Source organism: Grampus griseus (assembly GCF_964374135.1).
Source record: "Grampus griseus genome assembly, chromosome: 20".
Taxonomy (NCBI): domain Eukaryota; kingdom Metazoa; phylum Chordata; class Mammalia; order Artiodactyla; family Delphinidae; genus Grampus; species Grampus griseus.
In genome coordinates, this window is record NC_139014.1 from 29,092,160 (window position 1) to 29,109,842 (window position 17,683).

Consider the following 17,683-nt stretch of genomic DNA (forward strand, 5'->3'; position numbering starts at 1 on the left):
CTTTAGAAGAAAAAACAAACAAACAAAAAACAAAGTCCCCAAAATGTTCTGCGATTTTTCTAAGTAATTCACTTCCTTCCCCAAACCAATCAGAAATTATCTAATCAACTGTTCTTTGAACAAAAAGGCTTAACACAGAGACTTACTTTGAAATCGGAACCACCTCTAGGATGTCCAATCCTAGTCTGGGATTGTGATTTAACTGCTTCACGAAGCCACCGTCTACCACATATCTAAGTACAATGAAAAAAAGGTAAGTTTCTATAAAATAAGGAAAGACTTGTTAATTTTTAACCACTTTGGGTACTCCTTTTCTACCAAACGAACAACTACGTAACAACTTTTAAGTTAAGTGTAAAACTTGAAAGTCAAGAAATTGGAAACCCCATACACTGCTACTGGAAACGTAAAATGGTTCAGGCAGTGTGGAAAATGGTTTGGAGGGTCCTCAAAACATTAAACATAGAATTACCATATGACCCAGAAGTTCCATTCCTAGGCTGAAATTTTCAAAAGAACTGAAAACAAGTACTCAACAAATACTTGTAGCCATATGTTCATAGTAGCACTGTAGGAGGACTATAAGAGCCAAAAGGTAGAAACAGCCTAGATGTCCATTAACCACTAAGGGACGAAAGGATGAACAAATTATGGTATACAAATATAACAGAATATTATTCAGCCACAGAAAGGAATGAAGTACTGATACATGCTACAACATGGATGAACCTCAAAAAACATGCTGAGTGGAAGAAACCAGGCACAAAAGGTAACATATTGTATGATTCCATTTATATGAGATATCTAGAATAGGATATCCATAGAAACAGAAAGGGGTGGTCGCCAGGGGCTGGGGTGGAGGCGCAAATGGGGAGCAACCCCTTAAAGTGTACAGGTGTTTATTTGGGGGTGATGAAATGTTTTAGAACTAGATAAAGGTAGTAGTTGCACAACATTATGTATGTAATAAATACTACTTAATTATTCACTTTTCAATGTTAATTTTATGTTCTCCCATTAAAAAAATAAACTTGAAAATCAGCTCTAAACCATTCTAACAGGTTCAGAACCTAATTCCAGTTAGCCTTTAACTATGCCACTTTAAGCCAACTAAACGGAGAATAAGTCAGGTAAAAAACTAAGTTAGGAACAGTATTAAGTCTATCATTCACTTAGGGAACATTCTGAAACATGCTATTTAATGACTTTTGCCTTTGCTGGAAACAGAAAATGGCAGAGCTTAATTTACTCAAGACAGCTGCTTACCTAAGCCCTTAATGAAACCATTATTTTTAAAGCAAAGAGAAAAGCAGAGGAAATTAAACTTCCTCTTATATCTGGATGATCATTTTACCCAAAAGAAACATATAGGATCTCTGGGTCAGGTCCAGCCTTCCTGTGGCAGAGGCAGACTTAGTTAAGGACATAAAATATATTGGGTAAAAGATAAATATTGAGAAGGAATGTGGTTCAACAGTCTGAAAGAACTTCACATTAGCTATCAGTCTAGACTTAGACTGATAAGTGTTTCACTACAAAATTTACTCCAAAATTTGATGGCATCACTGATTACACTGAAAAATAAAAGTCCATTTCACAAAAGGGTGAAAAGCAAGCAACATTACCTCCAGATAAACACTTGGATATGCAAAGCTTACTATGTGAAGTGGAGCTGACAGGTAAGAAGGGAATATCAGATCATCTTAGGTACCTGCTGGTAATGTAATATAGAAAAAACAAGTTTGGCTTCCCATTTAAAGAAACCCATGAAACATCACACATAATCTTAAATTTGGGAAGAGAAAGCTACATGTTACCAAGTACCAGTATTTTAAAAGTGTGAACAGGCTTCCCTGGTGGTGCAGTAGTTGAGAGTCCGCCTGCTGATGCAGGGGACACGGGTTCGTGCCCTGGTCTGGGAAGATCCCACATGCCGCGGAGCGGCTGGGCCCGTGAGCCATGGCCGCTGAGCCTGCGCGTCCGGAGCCTGTGCTCCGCAACGGGAGAGGCCACAACGGTGAGAGGCCCGCGTACCGCAAAAAAAAAAAAAAAAAAAAAGTGTGAACAGAAATACTATGTGCACCTCCTACTCCATTTCCTATTCAGAGCAATCAATAATTACAAAATATGATAGGTGATTACAGGTTAAAAAAGTGAGAAGGGAATTAGTGGAGGGCACAGAGACACAAACTTAATGCTTTATGATTAGCTAAGTGGCTTCCTCAGCTTTAAAAGGAATTTTAAAGTTATACCTGATTCCATCTATTGTCAAAGATGTTGCAGAAATATTGGTGGATATGACGCATTTTCTAATTCCAGGTGGAGGTGGCAAAAATATTCTTCTCTGTTGATCTAAAATATATGTAAAGAGAAAATACTAATTTACAACATGCATTTGTCAAACTGAAGTTTTGAAAAACTCACTTCTTTTCATTAAAAGTTATTTTCTTCACTCTTTAATTATCTTGAATTCAAAATATAATAGCAAAAACTATTTTTCCTCATCTTTCACTATTAAGATCTCTAGATCCATGGCATCACAGATGATCATTGCTAAAATAAACCCTACAGCAGAGTCCTTTATACAGGTCATAGCTCCCTTAGAGACTATTTAAAAACTGTGGGCCTTGTCTCCATTAAAAGTCACATATGTACATACACAAAAAAATTTTCAAATAACAGGGTGTTTACGACTCTGAAGTCTATCCATGGACAACAGATTAAGAACCTCTCTATGCTTTAAAGACTGATTAGCTAAGGCAGTTTTTACTTTTTCAGGTGTCTGCCCAATTCATCACTCCAACTCTAAACAAGTAACACCACCCTTATTTCCACTATCCACACATTCTGAAGGGTGGGCCTCAGCAGCGATGCTTATAGTATGATACCTTGCTCCTCTGGCCATAGTTTGTGGCACCAAAGATAAACATCTCCCTTCAACTGGGCCAGTCTCATTCTCCTGTGAATTTGGAATAAGGTCCAAGAGATGCTCAATTTGATTAAGCCAGTTTCTTGCAAAGAGAAAGAATTAACTTGTGAACCATAGGGAAGTGACTAATATATATGCAGGAAAGCTAGTCTAAAGAGATTAAAAAATGAATCATCCATGAGAGTTCACAAGAGAGTATTTCTGGGTTGCTGGCAATTCTCAGGCCTGAGTGTAAAATAAGCAGAAAGGTGGATTTGACCAGACTTGCCCTCCTGACAGGTTAAGCAGAGAACAGGACAAGAGAGTTAATGTTTGCAAGGAAATGATTACGGCATAGGCAAAAGGAGATAAGTGATAAGACAAATCTCAATGCAATCTGAAAATTGTTGAATTAGGAACAGAAGAGTGAGCTGGCAGAGACAGGAAGTAATCATCAGAAAGAGGTTTAAAACTGAGATCAGAAATGAAGATAATGACAAAGTCTACAACGTTAAATTTTTGAAGGGGTGGCCATGGTGGGATGAAGGAAAAGATCACTTAAGCTAGAGAGGTCAAGCAAGGGATTTGGGTAGATCATCTATTTCAATGACATCCAAAAATTAGGAGTAATAATTCCAGGGAGTATACAAGTCAATCGATTGGGGTATGAAAAGAAATCATTAGCATGTCTATTTATATTTCTCATAACATCCTTTTAAACTTTTTATTTTATATGTGTTTACTATTTTATGTTATACATTAGAACAGTAAGTACATATATATCCTTTAAAAAGAGAAAAATTTTAAATGCCTGGCTGCAATTTCCACGAGATATTTGGAAATTTGTTCAGAAAATTCACTCTTTCTACCTGAACAACCTCAAGTTGTTTTCTTTTCAGCAGCCAAGAAAATCTTAACCAAACCTGTTTTTAAATAAAGTACAAAACCTGTTTCCAAAGAAAATTTTAAAAAGATCCATGTATCCGCAATATATAAAACAGACCAAAGTTGAACTATTATGAAGGGGAAAAGGAGTGGCACAGACAATCACAGTTTTAAAATTATGTTACTAGGCCAACTATCTCATTTTACAGATGAGAACACTAAAGCCCAGAGAGGTCAAGCAGCTTGCCCAGGATTTACATATAGACAGGCAAGTTTAAAACCAAGTCAAGTATTGCTGCTATTTTTCTAAAAATCATTCTAAAATTAATTTCACAAGTAAAAAAGTGCTAGAGGGCTTCCCTGGTGGCGCAGTGGTTGAGAGTCCGCCTGCCGATGCAGGGGACACAGGTTCATGCCCCGGTCCGGGAAGATCCCACATGCCGCGGAGCAGCTGAGCCCGTGAGCCATGGCCGCTGAGCCTGCGCGTCCGGAGGCTGTGCTCCACAACGGGAGAGGCCACAACAGTGAGAGGCCCGCGTACCGCAAAAAAAAAAAAAAGGCCTGAAACTGCTGTTTTGACAAGACTCACGTTTGTTTCACATTTACATTTTACCCACATACTTTCACCATATTCCACAAGTATAAACACATGCCAATTTTATGTTTGTTTATAAAGGTTTGGGAAAAAGTTAAATACATATATCCTAAAGCACATTCTCACTTTCCACAAAGAAAAAGGGAAACTGAATATTTTCATTAAGATGTAGCAATTCTCCTGATTACCTCCATGCACCTAATAAGGTACTAGAGTGTAAATTAACGGTGGTGGGGGGGATTGGCAAAGAGGCAGAAAGGTTTTCCAAAATCTACCAAGAAATAAGGATACTGAGGAGAGACCACTGAACGCTCTTAATGGAGTAATGCTACTAAGATACATGTATGTGACATATGTTAAGGCCAACTGAAACGTCCTCAAAGAATTTGTTCCAAATTGATCCCAAAGCAGAAACGTGTTTGAGAGAGAGAGAAAGTGTGTGTGTGTGTGTGTGTGTGTGTGTGTGTGTGAGAGAGAGAGAGAGAGAGAGAGAGAGAGAGAGAGAGAGAGAGAATATGTGTATAAAAGGAACATAAAGCTATAAACAGAAATTGTCAATCAAAGGGGGAAAAAAGATGATTCTGGAACAGAATAAAAGAGGTACAACACTGCTCAGCTCAAACTCTACCCCCCCCCGAAGTCATTTTTGGGTAAGTCAAAAATATCTTGAGAATTCTCACTAATACAGCTGAAATCAAACTTCTGACATAGAGAAAAGGCTTGAGATAATCAGTAAGTGCAGTTGAAAAGATAAAGTAACTAGAAGGAAGCTAAAAAATATGGAAGACATGCAATCCAACATAAGAATAATTGGTAACTCTGAAGTAGGAAACCAATAAATAGACAAGAGTTATATACAAAGATATAACCCAAGAGAATTTCCTTGAAATAAAGAATTGAATTTGCAGATCAAAAGAGCAACTAAGAATAATTTATCTTGTTTGTGGTGGTAGTTACACAGGTATATACATTGTCAAAACTCACTGAACTATATACTTAAAGCAGGCACAGTTTATTGTATGTAAATTATACCTCAATAAAGTTGATTTTTAAAAAGAGCACATAAAATTCCAGGACAATTTTACTATAAAACACTCAACACCAAAAAATATTCTAATTAAAAACTATTGAACTTTAAGGATAAAAATAGAAATTTTCAGGCAATCAGACAGAAAAAGCAAATCACTTACAAGGAGGGGAAAAAAAATCAGGTTGGCCTCAGACTTCTCCGCAGCAACATTCAATGCCAGAAGACAACTGGACAACGTCTACCAAGTTCTAAGGAAAAGAAAGTGTGACCCAAGAACATAAAACCCAGCCAAGATGTAGCTCAAGTATAAAGGCAAAAGCCACACATTCTTAAACAAAAGAACTACAAAAAAAAAAAAAATAACACCCAAGAGCTCTTCTATTAAAAAAAAAAAAAAAGGTTAAAATCTAGCCAATCTATAATTAACTGAAAGTAACTTAGAAATGGAAAAACCATGGTAAAAGGATTGATAGTAAATACTGAATACAACTGAACAATGTAAAAATAACTAACAAAAATCAGAAGGGGAGGATATAGAAGAATATCAGTACTTAAGTGCTCATCTTTCAAATCAGGCAACAGATAAGATCTCCAATCAAATATAGTCTAAAAAGAAGATGTTAACTTCAGCTTAATATTTTTCATCCTTTTAAACTTTAAAGCACTCTTTTATAAAATATTATCTCATGTGGTAAAGAAAGATATTCTTGAAGTTAACAATTCCTTCAATTCAAGAAAAATTAAATACTTTTTTAAAAAGCAGCTAATAGTATAATCTCTCTCTTAAAAAAAGTATTTGTCAACCTATCTAACTACTTACTTATCCCTCTATATGTACACACATACATACATACATACATACATACACACACACACACACACACACACACACAGATCTGAATAATGTTTTTTCTAATGTTAAAGACGGTTATTTCTGGATGGAGTTTGAGGTGATTTCTTTACTTTTACCTTTGTAAAACTGTACACTGCTTGAATTCTTTATAATGAAACTGTATTATTTTCCCTCAATTGAGTAATTTTTCTTAAAAGAGAGACACCAACTATTAGTTCTGCATAGTGGAAAATGGATTTTTTTTGTACTTTTCTATACTTTTAAAACTTCTACAAAGGGCAAAAAAGAAAAATGAAGGAGCATATGTAAAATAAATCCATTTTTGTTAAAAAAAAACACTAAACAATAAAATATATCTAAATGCATAAATAAAAAGGTCAGAACAATATGCCTCAAAATATTAATACTGATTATCACTTAATCATGTTGGTGGCATCTGAGTAAGTTTATTTTTCTTTGCTGATTTTATTGTTTTTAAAAAGTATATATTTCTTTTTAAGACAAAAGAAAATTTTTCCCATTTGGGGAGACTCCACATAGACTAAAAGTTTTTATGTGAAACTCATTAGCCTTATTCCCCCACATCTTTAATCTTAACATTTAAGGAAACTATCTTAGACACTTGGTACTTGCTATATTGAAGTAATAGCTTTGGTTTGCAAGCAGAAGGAAAAAAAACTATTTTTGGATTTATGCAATAATCTGAATGAGTAGGTTTTCCCCTTTTAAAATGTTGTACACTAATCCAAGGTAAAACTCCTCTCCTTTTCTTCATCTATTCTGGAAACACATGTACTGTTAGATTCTCCACTACTGAATATATAACCAGTTATCAAATGTAGATTCACCATGTGACCTCAGGAACATCACTTAGCCTCTATCTGTAAAATAAAAAAATCTGATTATGCAAATATATATATATGGGTATATGTGCATTTTTCTAGAAAAACAGCCAGGCTTTCATTACTTAAAAATAAAAATCTGAGATCCCCACCCTCCACAAAAGGCTAAGAAGCACTGAATTAGATAATTACGTCAGTGCTAAAAGTGTCTAATTCCATGCAAATAACTGTCACTTATGAAGTAACAGGTATATTTCAGTTCATAAATTTTTGTGAGGGTTCAGCTTTCCCTAAATGCATGACCAACCTGAAGGAGTGTAAGACCTAAACAAAAAGGGGGAAGTCAGAAGAGGGAAAAGGTTTGAGAGAAACAAGAAAAAGGTTCAGACATAGTGTTTGGTGTAAGACATTAATAGAATATCCAGCAGAAAGTAAAAAATCTGGAACTCAATTTAACAAATACTTAGTCAGGACTTTTTCAGTGTTTAGTACTTGACCTCAGGAAGTTCACAATCTCATAGAGGGGATGAGAAAATCGTAACACAAGATAAATGTGTTAAGTGCCACAAGAGATACAGTAAAGCACAATGAGGTTCAAATGAAGAAGAGAGAAAAACCAGCTGTGAGGAGGGAAATCAGGAAAGGTTCTTATGGAGTTGGTTGCACTTGTGAAACAAAATAGCATATTTCAACCAGTGAAAAGGGAGAATAAAAGGGAAAGGAGGAGTACAAGTTCAGGAAAGAGCAAACACAGAGTCACAAAAATGTTGTGGGAAGAAAAGGAATCAAAAATCTCTCTTACATTTTGAGTTTGAGTGAACATTGCAAAGGCTGGGGCTTGGGGGAGTTCAGCCCAGGGAGCAGGGTCACATGACCCTGGTAGTACAAGGGATACCACAGCACCTCTTCACATTTGACAGATGAGAATTTTTTATGTCAAGTAGGGAGGTATTTTAAGATGTCCCTTTGAAACAGTCAGCCACCCTCATGGCTAGCCCAGAAATAAGAGCAAATATAAAATATCCACCTCATAATTTTTACTTATTCACTAAACCTAGGTCCATTTGTACCCCCTCACTCCAGGCTATAAGCAGGAAACTCTTCTTCCCACTCCTCACTCCCCAGTGCAAGTTTTCTGTTCCTGAAGCTAACAGGAAATAAAGGAAATAACATGATAATGTTATGTGTCTCTCCCCACAACCCAAAGTAGCAATAATAAAGAAAATAAGTGCTATATTGTATTTACCAGGCTTAGAAAGAAAGCCTTAGATCCCAGGAACCTGCCACCCTCTCCCTACTTCATCCAACTCCACCTCACCCATTACTTAGTACCTCATCAGCTCCATCTGAATGCCTCTTTGCACTGTTATAAACTGCTACAATAAATATTGTTATGATCATAATGGATCACCAGTAGCTCACCCTTACAGTGTCCTTGGAACCGGAAGAGAAACTAAAATGAACAAACAAAACCCTTTAATAATGGCTCTACTCACACCCAATCCCACATCTTTACCATTTACGCATATACACCAACAAAGAAAATCACATACACTGGGAATTAGGGCTGAAAGCTGGTAGAAGTCATACTGGAAGGATAATGAATACCAAGTTATTAAGTTCACATTATAATTCAGTTGGCAATAGGAAATGGATGAAGGTACCCAACAGGAGACTGACACAATCAGAGCTGTGCTTTTGGAAGATTATGTTTATCATGGCAGGTAGGATGGTAGATTAAATCAGGGAAAACAAGTTAGCAGGATATGTTAACAGCTCAGGAAAGCAAACTGAGGATCCCAATTCTAATGATGACAATGAGAAAAAAAAAAAGAAAAATGAGTGATCTGGACAAGATAAAGGTAAAAGAAAACCTGTAGGAGTTGCCACTTGTTTGGATTGTATGATCTAGGATGCACAGACCAGAAAGCCCTGTGAGACCCACCAGGTCTAGAGTGCAGGAGACTGAACTAGAGACAGCTTTCAGGAGTCATCACAAAGTGACAGATGAATCCTAGGAGCCAACCTCTCCAAAACAGAGAATTCTAAGAAAACAGCAAGCTAAGGATGAAACCTTAGGGAACAGTCACATTCAGAAGGGAACAAAGGCCAGGGAGCGTGGGAAGACAGCAGCCTTATAGAAATAGTGGTCAGGAGAACCAAATAATTATCCTAAACAACAGCATTTAAGGAGACTTATATTAACACAAAATCAAAATACAAATAGAAAAAAGCCATGGTATTTGAGGAACAGGAGGTCACTAGCAACCTTTAATAGTACAAAAACTGAATTTCAGGAAGATAATCAAGAAGCAATGGCAGATAGAGAACATTATTTTCAATATGGCAGTAAAATGGAAAGAATGAAATTATTTACTTTATATAGAAAAAGAAAAAATATATATATTGTTAATAGTTAACAACAAAGCAACTGCAACAGGTTTTGAATTATCTTATCAGTTATAAAGTAAATTATAAAAGTTAGTAGATAAAATCTCAAAAAAAACAATGAGAACATTAAATATCTAATAATGACCCTACAAATTCCCTTTAAGTTGTAAAAATCTAAAATAGATCTCAATGTTGAGAGCAAGGGCCCAATATCATCACAAAAAAGATTTCCAAAATAGCACATGGTCTATGGTTATTTACCAACACATATATTCCTGAACATTTTTCGTTAATATAAGGATAAGAACCACCTACTCAACAGAAACAAAACTACACGTAAAATATAAAAACATTTAAATGCTTTTTGCATTACATTAAATGCTAATCCCAATCAAACTTCAAATAGGAGGCTGCAGGTTAACTTCCCTTTGCTTTTACAAGTCAAATTCCATAATAAAATAGTTTTATAAAACAAATTCTAAACCTCATTCAACAATATTATGAACAAATAGAATAAGAGTTTGCATTTGCTCTTTGAACTTAAAAAAGAACAACATCGCACTTGAAAAGTAGACTAATGTGTGTAGCTACATAAAAAGAAAACAATCCACTGGTTTGTTTCAGATATATAAGGATATACAAAATTTCTAGAAATTCCGTGGCAGTGGCAAATCAGATTTGACTTATGGTACTACTATCAAGGAATTATAGCCTTAATTTCAAAAAATTACCAACAATATTTTTGTTCTGCTGGGATAAGACATAGGCCACTCTTAACAATAGTAAGGGGGATAGATGTCCAAGGTCTTGAAAAAGTGAATGTGAAAAGATTTCAAGAAAAAAAAATCACTTCTCTCAAAGGGATGCTGATTGGTTCTCCTAATGCTCTGTTTCTTGATCTGGGTGTTGGTTACAAAGGTGAGTTCACTTTGTGAAATTCACTGACCTAAACACCTAAGATCTGAACACTGTTCTGTATACATGTTATTATTCAATTAAAAGTTTTAAAAATCAAATTTTCTGTTCTAGTGAGGAATTACCTGTTGTCATAGATCCATAACACGGCAATATTAGCAAGCCATCTAGAGTGGTATCTTGGACATCATAATCATAATCAACAGACTCTGCCATCTGAAAAAGTAACTCACAACTTTTTTCGATTTCAAACTGACCTGAAATGAGGGGAGAAAATAATGTCAGCAACTGAACAGTAAAATCAATTTAAGAATAAAAAAAAACCCTTCTAGATTAATATTGGTTTTACATAATAGTTATTTTAAATCTCTCATTTGATCTAAGGTAGATGAACACATAAATTGTACTCAATCTCAACAATAATAAAATTAAAAATAGAAGAAAGTTTCCAAGGAATTTAAATCTCTAAAGGAATAAAAATGTTTATAGTCATAAAGCCTTTCATCTTGCTAATATGGTATATTTGAGGAAGACTCAATAAAGTTAATCATTACCATAGGGGAGGCTAGTCCAGGAGATACTACATTTAGGTGTATTTCAAAATGCTTAATTAAGTACCTCAAAAAGGCTAAGAGATTGTTACAATGTCTCACTTCTGACAGGGGTACAAGGCAGTGTAGGAGGTGAGCCATGAAATTACTCATATCTGTTAGTAGGATGCTGCTACTTGAAAAATCACACTAGTCTGAGATTTAACTATTTCTATTTTTGACCTCCAAAAAAGGCTTGTCTACGAGACATGGATTCTACACCTTATGTACTGCTACCACACAGTACCATCCCACCACTCAAAGAAGAAAGGAGCTAGTAGTATGTCTTTTGAAATAATGAAATTAATCATTCAGATCCAGGACTGTTTAGTGTGGTTAACAGCTCTATATAAGATAGAGTAATAAAAATATTAATATTTTACCGTTTAATATCTTTCTACTAAAAGTGTATTTTACCTATGTTTACTAATGAGACTCATGGTTTTTAGGGCAGTGTAGAATTACCTTATATATCTTGTAATAGATATAATATCTAAAACTACTCAGAAAATCATAAAAGGCTAGGATAACATGAGTAGAGCCTAGATTTTCCAACAAAGGTAACACTCTATCATGGTGCCCCGCTCCCTTGTACAAATAGTAAACTTTTAAAACCTGGTACTGAATGCTCACCAGTCAGAAAAACCAAGATGTCTCCAGCCATTTCATTCAAATGGATATCCATGGTCACTTTCACAATCTAAAGCAAGAAACACAAGCATAATATGCTAGTGGAAATACAGTCCCCCCACCACCACCACCTCCCCTAGTTCCACAGAAAAATTAAACTTGATTCTCGAAAGTCCTAGGACCTGGGACTTCCCTGGTGGTCCAGTGGTAATGAATCCACCTTCCAATGCAGGGGATGTGGGTTCAATCCCTGGTCAGGCAACTAAGATCCCACATGCCGCGGGGCAACTAAGCCCACGTGCCACAACTACTGAGCTTGCATGCCTCAACTAGAGCCTGCGTGCTGCAAACCACAGAGCCCACGTGCCCTGGAGCCTGCGTGCAAACCACAACTAGAGAGAAGCCCGTGCACCACAAAGAAGAGCCCACACGCCACAACAAAAGATCCTGCGTGCCTCAATGAAGATCTTGCGTGCTGCAACTAAGACCCGACACAGCCAAAAATAAGTAAATAAATAAATAATAAATCTTTTTTAAAAAAAGTCCTAGGACCTATGAGGGCTGCCATTAAAATAATAGAGACAAATAAATTATCAAACTACTCAATCAACTAGAATCATAGATATAGAAAAGACATAAAAAGGATGCCAAGTAATACCGCTTGAATATATGCAGTATTTTCTCTATCTCGTGGACCAATCAAATTGCAGAATTTTTCTCTGACCGGATAAAGCCTTCCAGGTATATCAAATATTGGACAATTTCCAAAGAATGCAGAGAGCTTGGCTAATTCCATAGTTGCTGACATCACTACCACCTTTAAATGCTCTTTCCTATTAGGAGACTTCTCCTGAAACAGCTTCTTCAATAAACCAAATAAGATGTCCTGAAAGAAAAGTAAATTTCTAATAAGTCACAAGTGTACATAACAACCAATTTATTTTAAATATTTTGCTCTCCTAACCAAAGGATTCCCATTTGAATAGATTAAAATGTAAGTAAGAGAAGGCAATTCACTATACAGTACAAAGCTACCCAAAAGAAGTAAACTGTCTAATAAATAACTGATACAGTAAAATACTCACTGTAGTTAGAGTTCTCTCATGGGCTTCATCCAATATAATGACACTGAACTTGGTAAGATTTGGATCTCCCAGAATATGTTTCAGTAAACATCCATCTGTCATGTATTTGATTGCTGTTTCCTAATGTTCAAACAGCAGAGTACATTAACATATACATAAAAATAAAATCACAGTAATTCATCCCTGCTTTGCAAACTAAATTTTCCCCCTCAGATGTACAGATATTAAGTGACCAAACTAATCTGATGAAATAAGAGTACATAAAATAGTCTAATAACATGTCTACTAACATGGATGGTAAATTACGAAACGTGATCTATACAGAGACAGGGATAAGGAACTAAGGTGAATATTCTGGAATAAAGCAAACTAAAGTGACCAATAAGGAAATACAATGAAGTCAGTGGAAAGTGGTTAAGATAATGTAATGACTTCAGATGAGCAAGTTGTGGGAAAACAATAATGAAATGGAATTCATCTCCCTGTCTCAGCTGCTATTTTAGAGGACTCAAGAGAAAAGGTAGGTGCACCATTTCTCTCACTCTCTTCTTCCTTGACCACTTTCCTGTTACAAAAATAGGGTCAGTTGACTAGAATTAAAACAAGGTGAGAGGGCTTCCCTGGTGGTGCAGTGGTTGAGAGTCCGCCTGCCGATGCAGTGGACACGGGTTCGTGCCCCGATCCGGGAAGATCCCACATGCCGCGGAGCGGCTGGGCCCGTGAGCCATGGCTGCTGAGCCTGTGTGTCCGGAGCCTGTGCTCCGCAACGGGAGAGGCCACAACAGTGAGAGGCCTGCGTACCGCCAAAAAAAAAAAAAAAAAAACACACTGAGAGTAAGGTCCAGAGGAGGAGTTAACAGCAATGATATCCATAAAACAAAGGAAGAAAAAAAGAAAGAAAAATCCCCAGCAGTGACCACTAGGAAGGCAAAGACAGTATTTTGGGGAGTCATTCTTTGCCACTGTTGATGACCATTCCTATCAGGGACCATAGGCAAATCAGAGATTGTTTTGTATCTGGTACAGGATTAAGAAATCCTGAAGGAATATAAATTGTAACTATGAACTATTGCCATGAATACAGAAGATGCTCAATAAATACTTGATCAATGACTTTGTTCATTAAGCTGTCAGTTTTCCACTGACTTTAAGAATATAACCGTACAATATGGATGAACCTTGAAAACTTCAGCTAAATGAAATAAGTCAGACACAAAGGACAAAATATTGTACGATTCCACTTGTACAGGGTACTTAGAATATGGAAATGTATAGAGACATAAAGCAGAATAGAAGTTACCAGGGACTAGGGGCGGGGAGATGTGAATGTGGAGCTACTGTTTAGTAGATACAGAGTTTTTGGTTGGGATGGTGAAAACATTCTGAAAATAGATAGCAGTAGTGGTTACACAACACTATGAATGAACTTAATGCTACTGAATTGTTCACCTAAAAATGGTTTAAAAGTAATACAAATGGTAACTTTTATTTTATGTGCATTTTACTGCAATAAAAAATATTTTGAAAGAATACAAATGTAAGTTACATGCCAAGGATCCTTACAGCTAAAATACATGACAGTCCTGTGAAAAATCAACATAACTGTCACATAAACTAATTGAGAAGGGAGAAAATGGGATGAATTAGACACCCCAGGACTAGAGCATTAACAATGGGCAACACAAATTAATTCTAATCTGAGGCTTTGTTTCTTTAAAATATAAATGGAATTTTGAAGTCAAAATCTTTCATCACTTTCTCACTCTTTCTATAAATTTACAGTACTTAATTAAATACAAGCAAAACTTTTGTACCTTAGAGCTGCAATCGTCAAAACGAACTTGGTATCCTACTTTGGATCCCAAAGTGCATTTCATTTCTTCAGCAACCCTCTGAGCAACAGATATGGCAGCTACTTTTCGTGGCTGAGTCACACCAATCATACCATGTTGTGAAAACCCTATCAAAACCAGAAGTAAAAACACACAAAAATGTTAACAATTGCTTCCCATTAGAGCTAAATTGTTTCTGGTCAATCAATACAAACTGTTCAAGTGTTTCTAAAAGAAAACTCTGCCAATTAACAACACACTGTATTACATGTGCACCATGGAAATTTAAGTATTAATTAAAAATAAGACTACATATTAATAGCTGTTCTAAATGTATATATTTTAATTAATTTTTTTCAATTTCAGTCTAAAGATTTACTCTAAAGAGTAAGCCAAGAATTTTTAACCCCTAGGAATCCATAAAATTCCACACACTTCCTAAAATGGATTTAACTTTACCACAGAAGTTTAAATATACCACTTTTCATAGATTCTACAGGCATATTTTACTATTTTAATATCTTTGAAAGGGAGATGCATCTTATAACTGATGGCATTTTTTTTTCATTAATAGTATGTAAAATAGGGGTGTGTCTTAATAGACGGCATCTTAGATTTGATGCATTAGAGTAAGTTAATATACACTACGAAATTTTTATAATATCCAACATAATTTTGCTCTATACCAACCTTATGATAGAAACTTTTACCGTATTGAAGGGAAAGACACCGTAAGGATAATTTGTTAGCTGGCTTGGTGTTAGGAGAGTCAAGGAATAAACAGTTACCTGATAACACTCTGGAGATAGAACCAAGAAATACTAATGTCAGCAGCAGATATCAATATATCCCTTCCCTCGGAAAATTATTTCAGTACCAGTGGTCAACAGTCTACTGCAAGACAACCTTATTCTATAGCACAGAATCAACATCTACCTATAATTCTATTTGGAGTTATTATGATAACTGAAAATGCCATTTCAACTAATCTGAAATAAGACCGTAAAAAAGCAAGGAAGATGTAGGGACAGTGTGCCAAGACAAGAACTGGGACTATAAAACAAATGATGGGCATTTGTGTAATACAGAAGTCCTATTAGGTTTTAAGAGGATATTTTTAAAGTAATCCCAATATTTTCCCAGAATAAAATTACCTGCTTCATATAGATATTTTGGGAGTTGAGTTGTTTTACCACTTCCTGTATTTCCAGTAACAATAAGGAATGAATTGTCCCTCACAGCTTGAATAAGCTTTTTTCTTTGTTTTTGAATAGGAAAAGTTGGAGTAGTTCCTCCCTCCTGTGATGTGCATCCTTTCTCTTCTGTAATGACAGGGGGAAAAATTGTGCAATTCAAAGGCCTGTAAAGATATCTCTCATTCAATCTCCCAAAACTGAAAAGGGAATGACAATAGAATTTCAGGGCTGGAAATAATCAACCCATGACTCTTCAGTTAAATCACCTACATCCAATTTGCAAGCGAGGGTTTATAAACCCAGAGCAACTTTTTAGTGAAATCAACTTGTGCATTTGCTAACGCATGACTCAAAGTAGCTGACAAAGTTAAGCCTAGCACAAGGCAATGTATTTGCAAGCATACCTATACAGAAGTACAAAACCCAATTTTATTAAACAATAGACCAAAACCTGGAACACAGCAGAAAAACTCTCAGCTGAATTAAAAGCCACCTGTGTTTGCTTCTGATTCACGGTTCAAGTTAGGTCCCTGTTCAGAGTGACTGATATCCCAGAAGGCCAAGTGGTGGGTAACCATGGAAACTGGCTCCTGGAAACTGGCTCCCTCATACCGTACCCAAAGGCAGGCTGGCGGCCCGACGAAGGGGCGGAGGGGGGGGAGGCGGGAATGGATGGGTAGAGAACAAAGGCTTTATGAGCCCATTTAAGAGCAGAACGCGTTTCGGCGTTGGGGTTCACTTTTTTGTCCCCCAGCAGGGTTTTCACCCAACTTGGGTCTGGGACCGCCCCCCTCTAGACCAAAGTCCTCACTGGATGCAAAGTTCCCCTCCGGCTTGGAGAGCGACAGGAACGCTGCGGCCTCCCCCCCTACTCTTCTCTGCCTGCCTAAGGCGGACTTTTATCCCCCCCCAGAACCCCCATGCCATAACTCCCGCTGGCCTCCGTAGCGTCCCGCGGACCGCACCTCTATCCGCGATGGGAACTGCCGAAGGCCGCTCTTCTTGGAGGTCTCTTGATTGCTCACCTTCCTCCTGCCGCCTTGGCGCCCTGCCCGCGACGGCGGGAAACCGGGACATAGACCTGGCCCAGAGCGGAGGTGAGCACGTCCACCGTTCTGGGAAGATGGGAGGGGAAAGGCGAAGACGCGCCCTGATGACGTCAAGGTGTTTACTTCCGCGCGTGCGACTCGAGCGAGGGGAGGAGGAGCTGTTCGATGACGTGGCGCGAGGCAGCCGGAGAGGTGCCCAACCGTTGCCACCCGGCCGCGAGCAGAGGGCCCACGCTCGAGTGTTTCCCGCCAAACGCCGACGTGCGCTGCGGCTCCGCCGGCGAAGCCAGCCCAGAAGTCCCGAAGGGACCCCTCCTGTTTCTCCTCTTGTGCGCAAAAGGGCCAGGCGACACCTTTTTTTTCTCAGTGGTCACTGCAAGCCTATCCTACCTTCACAGACCTACCGTGATGTGACCCTTTGCCAGGAGCTGGAACCATCCTAGAGTTCGGCGTTCCACGACATTCTCACCTTGCTCATCCTGAAATGACCTGTTCAAGGCACACAGCTCATGAGTTGCAGAGCTGAACTTCTATTTCCGTAGTGTCCAAAACTTAGGTCCCCCACGCTGTCCAGTTCCTTCATAGGACCCTGCATTTTAATTTATTTCCATGTTTATTTTCTTCCCCTTTCCCCCAACTAGACGCAAGGGCGACAACTTTAGAAAATCATGGTACATGGAGCACAGCAAAGTGATTCGAACTGGACCGTCAATATTTTTTGAATTCGCTGATGGATGAATGAATGATTGACCTCCAGAGGAGTTAAGCTCATTTTTAATGGTTGTGGATTCCTTGGAAACCACAAAAACTGAAAAATTAAACAGATATGCAACAATCGGGGTGGGGTGAATTTTCAGAAAGGGTACTTTGGGAAGCAGGTCT

At 37.5% G+C, this 17,683-nt stretch overlaps 1 protein-coding gene across 2 annotated transcripts in view; it reads right to left on the reverse strand.

Moving 5' to 3' along the window:
- The window catches only part of DHX40 (DEAH-box helicase 40), a 51,874-nt gene extending 34,998 nt beyond the window's left edge, over window positions 1-16,876 (reverse strand). Inside the window, exons 1-9 of one of the 2 annotated variants that reach the window (XM_082679525.1) lie at window positions 16,778-16,876; window positions 15,711-15,878; window positions 14,539-14,684; window positions 12,725-12,844; window positions 12,298-12,525; window positions 11,643-11,709; window positions 10,545-10,676; window positions 2,253-2,352; window positions 147-233 (exon numbers count right to left, since the gene is read on the reverse strand). In XM_082679525.1, the coding sequence (XP_082535651.1) occupies window positions 147-233; window positions 2,253-2,352; window positions 10,545-10,676; window positions 11,643-11,709; window positions 12,298-12,525; window positions 12,725-12,844; window positions 14,539-14,684; window positions 15,711-15,878; window positions 16,778-16,829 (1,100 nt within the window). In that variant the 5' untranslated portion in view covers window positions 16,830-16,876. Of the gene's footprint in view, window positions 1-146; window positions 234-2,252; window positions 2,353-10,544; window positions 10,677-11,642; window positions 11,710-12,297; window positions 12,526-12,724; window positions 12,845-14,538; window positions 14,685-15,710; window positions 15,879-16,717 lie in introns of both variants that reach the window. The other variant, XM_082679524.1, reaches the window with a different exon arrangement.
- Window positions 16,877-17,683: the final 807 nt, after the last annotated feature.